Genomic DNA, 9,844 nt, shown 5'->3' on the forward strand with positions numbered 1-9,844 from the left:
TCTGTCTGTCTGTCTGTCGTGTCTGCAGATAAAATGTAAAAAGTGTTGAAACTATGAAGTTTTAGAATGTTCTTTTTCATGAAATCTCATTTGGTAGCTCAACGAGATACACAAGTCCTCGAGTGTATAGAGTTTCTACCACTTTATTCTGCCAATACATAATACACAGGTTGTGCCTGAAGGGTATATGTATTTGTTCAAAATATGATGACTTTCTAGTGATCTGAGAAAATATGTGTAATATATTATTATCGTTATTGAGATGACGTCATACTTATGCTATGTGATGTTTAACACGTTGTTTTACTATTTCTGTGTGATAGGATCCCATTTGTCTGTACCTGAAAACAAGCCAAGGTCAACAAGTGATAGTGCATTGGAAGATACATATGGTAAGATGAACACAGTATTGGTCTAGTACCCCTTTAAACACTATGATGACGTCATTGGGTGAAAGGTCATATTACAATGTGTCGTCTCAGATTCACCCCTATACATTTTTCGTCTTTAGTCTTCGTTAAAGGTCTACAGACAAATTCTTTGTAAATGACTTGATGAGTCGTTAGTTGTGAATTCGTACACTTCTCTCAATGTTAGTTACTTTTGATGAAATTTTACCTATATGGCGAATTCCTTATTAAAATAGTGTATGGTCGTTTTATATGTATGTACAGTTTTTTTTCTCAACAGCTTGCAAATTCATACAATAATTCACAGTCGGGATAAGTGACAGGAGATCTTTAAAGCAAACCTTTACTTCTAGTACATTTTCACCCTAACATATTTTGGGTATTGTTAACTTCTAAAGTCTGGCCTGTCCCTAAAACACACAGTAAAACACATTTCGGTGTACTACACGAGCACATCAACTGATCTTGAACTTTGGATAATTGTGTGCAATCGTTGATCTCCATTCAAATTGTTTACAGGTGGAAACTATCAAGAATTATATGAGGAGCTGTCGATCTATGACAATGCTGGGGCGCCCTCACGGCAGCAACCGGTGAAACAGACGCAAGGCACAACTAAATCTTAACACGCCAGTAAAGTGTTCGATCTTATGGTCTAATGGTCGAGTTTTGATATTTTTAAATGCTACGATATCTATGATAGTCATTTCATGGATAGAAACAACAAAAATTCAAACTTATCATGTGTACCGAGTGAGACTGAGAACGAGAATAATCCAGAGACCAAACATCTCACATAATGTTATTAGAACTTGTACTAGTAACACTGTAGAACTTCCATTGTTTCAGGAGTATACTACGAACACTGCTAGAAGAATGAAAGGTCCAGTACCAGTACTTGTAAAATGTCGTTGTTTTTCCTTTAATTTTAACTGTTTGAAAAATGCACCAGACCTTTATATAAAATGTACCAATAATTCTTAATAGTTTAATTAGCTCTCTACGAAGTCACGTGTTCTCGGCTGTAAACTATGTACACTAGCTTGATGTTCGCTTGTAAACAATCGAGGGAGATATAGACAATTTATACCATTTACTAAGTAGTCCTTCAGAAGGACTTAATCAATGAAAAAGAAGACTTGCAAATGAAATTTAATAGTTCCAGGTTAAACCGTTTGGACTTTAACGCCAAGTAAAGATTAGTTTCATTTGTTGAATATATACCATATGTATAAAAATTACAGCGTTGGGGTATGCCAGATGATTGCTATCTCCTGCTCGGGTTGTACTAGATGCTGCAGTGTCGTTATCAAATCATAGACAGTGGAGGGGAGATCAAATAAAACGAACGCTTAAAACTTAACTTTGAGTTGTCCAGCAATGTTTTTTGACATGTAGATGGATGTTTAGAAGAAATGAAGAATTATGAGAAAGAGACACACAGAGAGAGAATGAGAGAGAGTGAATGAGAGAGAGAGAGTGAGAGAGTGAGAGAGAGAGAGAGAGAGTGTGTGTGTGTGTGTGAGTGTGAGAGAATGAGAGAGAGAGGGAGTGAATGAGAGAGTGAGAGTGAGAGTGAGAGAATGAGGGAGAGGGAGTGTGTGTGTGTGTGTGTGTGTGTGTGTGTGTGTGTGAGGGGGGGGGGTGGATGGCGTTCATTGTAATGTTTCAGTCATTTGTTGTGGGGGAGGGTGTTAGGTGAGAGTTTGTTTTGAGAAAGTCGTACAGGCGGGTCAGTCTAGTTACTAGTATATAAGGGATAAGTACACACGACAAACTGACTGGCTCACCCCGGCCGTAAAAACTGGATCTTCGTAATTAACTGCAGTAACTGTAGCGGTTTCGCCACGTTGCTCTCGGCCCTTCTTTGCAAACCCCGTAAGAAAACGAATGCTGTTGAATAGCACAAAATAAAATATAAAAAAAAAAGAATAAAAAACGTATAATTGCAAATAAAAACAAAGCTATAATCATTGCAGCTCGATCTTCGCTAAATGTCACCATGCAGCAGTTCGTCACAAAACTATCTGATCCCCTCCCGCTCTTTTGAATCACCCTGACGTCCCCGTAGGCAAGTGAAAAATATTGTCGAGCATCCCCTCCCTTTAACCTTACGATCGTCATTTTCTGCCTCCCAAGCTGTAATATAAGCCACATACCACATTTCCTATCCTAGATGTGCGCCGCCAGTACATAGCCTTAAATACTTTTGTTTTAACTTTTACAGTAAAGTGCGTATAGGGTACTTGATGTCTTTTCGAAGAGAAAAACAAAATATCGCAGAACATTTAGCAAACCGATATCTTACACTTTGGATTTGAAATTAGTTTCACAACTTTACACGTTTCTGCTATTGTTTATTTAATTTATAAAATGCATTTCTTGATATCCCACAAGACACTGCGACAATCAAAATGGCAGCGGCCACAGGGAAACGATCTGTTTACTTCATACACTGTACAGTGTGATTGTTTTCGTTATTATGCACTATAGCCACGATACACGTCAAGTTGCTTAATTTTTCGGAACTCTGTCGATGTAGGTCTCTGAAAAAAGGTAGCCTGCTGTTTCTGTTTGTGCATTTCATTGGCTGCACATGCATCAAGGAAGGAGTGAAAGTGCAAGTCGTTAACTTACAGTGAAGTAGGTACGTTGTCACGTACCTTTGCTTGGTAACGTTGGGAAGCGAAGCTATTGTTTTGCAAGCACTTGCATTTACTAGCCATGATTAGGCTGAATACAAGGCCTTGCTCCGCGCAACTGTTTTTACGATGGGGAAGACGTCAGAAAGTTATCATCGTTGTCATTTTCTGTCTTGGCTTACTTTGGTACTACCACTTTTTCTATAAATTTTTTCTTAGAAGTCAAATTCTTGATAACGTCTTAAATGATGAAAGATTTGTTGGGAGTGACAAGTGTCCTGCATGTTTTGGTACCTCACTGTGTGAGGAATTCACAGACGGAAGGGTAAAATTCATATCGTATTCCCGATTTCGCTTCTTCGACTTTGTTAACGTGAAAAACGTGTTTTTCGGGATTTACAAACGTAAGGACGTTGTTTTGAAACGCCTCGGTCATGACGCAGAGTGGCAAACGTACGACGAAAAGATTTGTGAACATGCTGGACTTGAGAAAGACTGCGAAGTGTCAAAAGCAGTGTCAAAGTCGCACCTTGGGAAGTTAAAAGACAAGATTGATGTTGAAGACGTTTTAGGTATGTCTGACTTAGTGAGGTGTCCTTCGCGGAGACTGTTAGATAGTATATGGTCAACTTTCAAGAACATGCAAGGAGAAGAAAGCGAAGAGACAGGGGAGATGACTCCAGCAAACAAAATAATGCTGATGTCTATGATAAACTTTAACCCGGAACCACTTATGGTAGAGGTAAGTTGTTTCTTCCTTGTCAGTGGTTGTGGTGACAATCACACCTGTCATGTCAGACGCCTATGTGTGGAGAGTCACACAGCTCATTGGCAAAATATCCACTCTCAATGCTAGTGTCACCAAGTAGTATTGTAGTCTGTACGGTTTGACTTGTTGAACTGCCCTATGTCAACATTAGCCCCATCTACACGACACTAAAAATTCTACCTGAGGTAGGATTCAGGATAGTTTGAAGCCCGTGTAGATGCAAATGCATCCTGAAACCGTCCTGACTTAGGACACCTTCGAGAGGTTTCCTGAAAGTTTCCTGAAACCCTCCTGCCTTCGTCCTATGTACTGTCAGGATGGAACGTGCGACATCTCCGCTGTAACCTTCCTATGTGTAGACACAAATCTATCCTACCTCAGGTAGTACGACCTACGTGTAGATGGGGCTGCTGGTTTAAACTGTACAACATGATATATCATACAATTTGAAGTCTGTATTGCTGGTGAAACACACAAGCACATGGAACATTGATAAAAGTGTTCCTGTGAAAAGATCACATTTCACTTATCGCCTCAAAGCTATGTGACATTCATCTCTCTAACTCAACTATCTCTCAACTATCTCTCAACTATCCCAAATACCCTTTCAGTTACCTCTGTTTCTTTTGATTTATAAAGTTTAAGCAATTTAGTTATTAGATGCTGTTTTGTTGAAAAGGAAATATATGATGTTTCAATAAAAACAATTGTTGAAACAACAACTGACAGTATAGTTTACTGCAACTTGGCATTCACATGTCAACTTTGATATATGTCATTAAAAAATACACACATATGCCTTGCCCATGTTGATTTATAAAATCACAAATTCAATAAAAAAGTTGTCTTTCTTTGATACTTCCCTGGCTGAGTCAGTAGCTCAGAGACTGAAAGGATTTGATAGTAAGAAAACTTGCCAACAAATTTGCATGTTAGGACATGTTAGCATTGATCTACTTATTATGTGTATCTGTTGTTGATACCTGTACACGTGGCAAGCTGACAGTCTTTAGTAGTCACAATGAGTCATTCTTTTGATTGCACTCATCAACTAACAAGATTTCATCTTGACAATGTGAACAATATGTGATAGGCAAGTTTGTATGCTCCCCAGTTACAAATGGACTAACTCTCGTAAAATGTGACAGGCAAGTTTGTATGTTCCCCAGTTACAAATGGACTAACCCTCGTAAAATGTGACAGGCAAGTTTGTATGTTCCCCAGTTACAAATGGACTAACCCTCGTAAAATGTGCATAGATATCCATACTCTATAAAATAGTGTCAATGGTGGGGAACATCAGTAAAGTGGCTTATAATATGACAATGCTGTTAGTCTTTGACCTAAGAGGTGCAGTCAGTATTAGTAATATCTGTGTAACCAGAAATATTTAGAATTTTACATCGCTCCACCGAAAGTTGCTGTATACATTTAACAGACGTATTCTAGAGAGAGTAACAATAATTGACTCGAATGCATACTTTCTTTCAAATTTTTGGTGAAATTAGGAGTGTCATATACAGTACAAGATAGTTGCTTGTTTGTATTTTTAAATATTTGTTTTTGTATTTGTATGTTTTTCATATTAATATATATGGGACATCTTGATGGCCTGAAATAAAGAAATAATACTAATAGTAGTAAAATACCGTAGGATCTCAAATAGATTCGCCCTACTGGAGTCTTTTGGCAAAGATCCCAGGAAGACATGGCTCTACATTTTGTAACTTCTTGAACTCCAAGTAGACAATGTTTGAGGATTCAGATTCAATGCATGACTATGAGAAAACTTTTTTGAGAATTACATCAACAGAGTTTAACAACAAAAGGCATGATTTCTACAACATGAACAATCACGTCATGACCAGTAAATGTTGAAATACAGTAACATTGGTAATTAAAACAATATAGCACTTTACTTTGCATTACAATACAGTCCTTGATGTTGTATAATTCATGACCATGGGATTGGGAATTGTAGAGAACATTCAAAGGGAATTCACAGTCTTAAATCTGCACTGACTGCTACCTATTTTCAATAAAGACAACCAACAATATATTAACAGAAAGTTGTTGAAATACTAATAATTAGATATTTTTAATTAGATGTTGCAAGTAGTACGGTAGGTTGAAATCATGATTGCATTGGAGGTGCTAATTTTGTGGACCCAAAAAGCAATTTGACTAGATTTATTTTACCATATCATGTATACAGCTACTAAAATCTGTCCACAGACAGGTGATTCAATACTGTTCAGGATGTATGATATTAGGAGGAAGTCAGTATACTGTACACCTACATAAATACATTTACCTACAGTGATTCAATACTATTCAGGATGTACAATATTATGATTAAGTCAGTATATCTAACAAAACAGTTTCAAAAAACCGCTCCAGTAGCAGCTTTTGCAGCTTTAGAAAAATTAATTGATCAATGACAGCAACCATTATCTTCTGTACAGAAAGGTTACTGTGTGAAGATAGTCAAGACAGTCGACTTGTCAGTGATAATCATCTTCTAAACTAAGTTGTACTGTAGTACAGCTTGAAATTAGTGGGCTACCAATTTCAGAAAGTGGTAGCCCAAGGATAGTGAACAGTAGTCCTATATTCCTGAACTGAAAACAGATTTCCTCTGTTGGAAACGTGTGTTATTGAAACACTTTTATATCGTTAAATCTTCCATCCTTTAAATCATCACATAATCAGTGGTAGCCTTAGTGGGCTATGAGCTGCAAATTATGGTAGCCCCATGACAAGAATTGGTAGTCTGTGGACACAGGACTACTGTTAATTAAGAGCCCTGTGTAGGAAACATTTACTCAGAAATCATATCTTTGGATGGTGAGAAAATAGACATAATTAACATGTTCAATATATGATTGTTGGTTTTTTAAAACAATTTTCAGTGAATATATTTTGGTTGTCTGATTGAAAAATGACACTCCTGTTACAACTAGTACAGTTTTAATATTGAAATCACTCACATTTATTTAATAATTAATTTCTTTTATAGATATTTCCTCAATCACAAGGTTGGCCGTTCCCTTCCTACATTGGTTCATGTGGTCGTTTTGTTGTCATGGACTATGAAGGTAGAACTCTGAGTGAATTCTATGATGCAGCCTGGTCTATACGGATTAATTTGGCCTACCAAGTATTTGAAATAGCTGAACACTTCACAAATAATGCAGAAGATTATGCCTTGTACATGACTGATATAGTGGCTGAGAATTTCGCTGTCACCAAAGATGGTGATGTGAAGTTGATTGATATCGAAAACATTATAGTCGTAGATAAGAAGATGATAAGGGAAGGTAAGCTGAGGTCATCCTTGAAATTAAAAAATTTCAAAAAAATCTTTAAAAAAACTGCATTTTTCAATTGAACTTTTATCCAGCCTTTCAGAAGATGTCATTTCACCTCATATAATAATTTTGTCAGTCAAATATTTAGTATATTTTATGAAATATGCACTTTCAATTAGTATTTTCTCTTGTTCCCTAATACTAACAGACAAACAAACTTACTTATACCATGCGTGAGCCATTTAGAACAAAAAATATGGAATATATACTCAAGTCGTTCTCTGTCACGACAACTTGCATCTATGTCTCAACATCATTGGTTCTGCTGTGTTTGAAATATGAGTCAAAACGTTCAAAAGTACCAATAATTTCCCTAATTTGTCATTGATATTACTGGTGCTGGTATAATTAATTTTTTCTCCAATATTTTTCTTCATTCAGTTGGAAAATCCTCATGACCAAAGTCTAGCATCTAGTGACTCATAGTGACAAAGACCCCTTAGGTCACTCATATTTTCCTTGGCTGAACGAAGAAAAATATTGGGGAATAACATCTATATATATATACTAACACATACACAGTATTTCACATTGCCTAAGGTGTATTTGTCTATCTTCCAAATCTCACTCACAGATAAGCCTGAAAACTGGGACCAGAAGCTTGCCAGTATCCATGACGACTGTGTTAATAGTCCAAATTGTTTGTCATTTAGTGATCATGATTTATGTACCCATGTAGAAGCTGATCATAATTATTATGCTGCATGTCATAGCTTAATAGGTGAGTATTTTGACAAATACGATAGTAGAATCCCATGATCCATGAGTGTAGAATCCCATGATCCATGAGTGCAGAATCCTATGATCCATGAGTGTAGAATCCCATGATCCATGAGTGCAGAATCCTATGATCCATGAGTGTAGAATCCCATGATCAATGAGTGCAGAATCCTATGATCCATGAGTGCAAGTGTGGCATACCGCAGGTATTTTCACAAGTACTTGCAGTGTTCTCTGCTGTCTTATGTGAGTGAAAGCATAGCAGAAAACACTGCAAGCACGAGTGCAAATAGACTTGAGTACCCACACTGGAATGCATGTGGAATAGGCGCCTGTTATTATTACATATGTTTATCCGATACAGGAAATTTTCCTATTAAAAAATGATACTGTGAAATCACACATGTTTGTGTACAATAACTCTTGTTCCCTCATTTGTATATGATTTGCATGCAGGTGTGCAATTAAGTTTTTTGGTATTGAACTCCAGTGCAAATACCACTAGTATGTATGCAATGATGCAAGTAATCTCTTGTACATATGTAATAATTTGACAGAACCCAGTGATGTACTCTGGGTATTTGCACAAGTTTTTGTGGTGTTCTAAAGGGGCCATACATGCCTATATTTACCCAGGAATTAGAGCATCTGAAGCATACAATTTCGATGTTTCAATTTGAATCTTAACTTAACATTTGCATTTACTATGTAACCATGAAGGACAAAAATGAAAACGGTACAGGCTTGACCAAGAAAACTCAACTTACTTACAGGTTTATGAGTACTTATACTAGCTTTTGCCATATTTACAGAGGATTGGGTATGTTAGTTGAATACATCATTACAGATTTGTTAATTTGATTTTGTTTTACAGCAAGTGACGCTTGGATTGGAAGTAAACCAGGTGGATTACTTCATGATATTCCAGAGAACATCAAGAAAAATACAGACCTGGAGCATTTATTGAATGAATGTCAGAATCCCACTGAAACCAATGGAAGATTTACAACAGCTCCTCAGTTGCTGTCATTGCTTCAGAAACTTTCAAACAGAATGTAACTATTACAACACACAAGCAGTTCAAAGTTTTAGCATTTAGCTTTCAATCTGTCTTGGTTGATGATCCTCATCAGAATAATAAAGTCCATAGTTATAGCTGACCACCAGTCGGGTCATCAAACTACCAAACATCTACTGCCTTGTGGTCAGCTGTAACTATGGAATTTGTAATTCTGATGAGGATTGTCAACCAAGACCACAGACGTTGACACCTCTCTACAACGTCTATGCCAAGACAGATCAAACTTTAAACTGCTTGTGCAGTATAAACCTACTATGTAAATCAGAATATAAATTTTAAGTTGATTTTCTCTCAGAAGACGTTTGCTATACTTCCAGCAGTATTACTTGTGTATAAATGTAGGCATCCTACCAAGGATCTAGGACACACCTTGGTACTAATTGTAGCTGGGGTAGGGTTAGTCTCACTGCCAGACCCGTGACTATTGTCCCTAATCTTTTTATGTATGCTGAGCAGCTTAGCCGCAGGAAGCTCTCTTCTTGCAGCTGTGCCACTCGGCATACAAAGCTTAGGGATGATAGTCACGAGTCTGGCAGCAAGACTAGGGTAGGGTGGTCATGCATTTATATGTTGAATGGTAAAACAGTGGAGTACTGCTGGGTGAAAGGTCTCGTACATAACAAATATAAGTTGAGTATACAGCGCCCTCCTGTGGTCATATGACAAGTCTATGCGTTTGAATTGTATACAATATCAGCTGAAGAAGACTGAATGGTTTACCAAGCAAAATAGTTATGCTCTGAGTTTTGGAATGAATACAAACATAAATTGGTTTGTGTGCTCTCATGTGTGTTTTCCTAATTCAATACTGGTTTATAACCAATTTGTCTGTATACAACTTCACATGCAAA

General features: G+C 37.1%; 1 protein-coding gene across 1 annotated transcript; it reads left to right on the forward strand.

Annotated features, from left to right (window-relative positions):
* The first annotated feature begins 3,561 nt into the window (after window positions 1-3,561).
* On the forward strand, window positions 3,562-9,022 carry LOC144442792 (divergent protein kinase domain 2A-like). Its single transcript, XM_078132166.1, has 4 exons — window positions 3,562-3,794; window positions 6,841-7,141; window positions 7,767-7,913; window positions 8,787-9,022. The coding sequence occupies exons 1-4, from the start codon at window positions 3,627-3,629 to the stop codon at window positions 8,969-8,971; spliced, it is 801 nt and encodes a 266-aa protein (XP_077988292.1). The 5' UTR covers window positions 3,562-3,626; the 3' UTR covers window positions 8,972-9,022.
* Window positions 9,023-9,844: the final 822 nt, after the last annotated feature.

The sequence above is a fragment of the Glandiceps talaboti genome, chromosome 11 (genome assembly GCF_964340395.1).
Source record: "Glandiceps talaboti chromosome 11, keGlaTala1.1, whole genome shotgun sequence".
Taxonomy (NCBI): domain Eukaryota; kingdom Metazoa; phylum Hemichordata; class Enteropneusta; family Spengelidae; genus Glandiceps; species Glandiceps talaboti.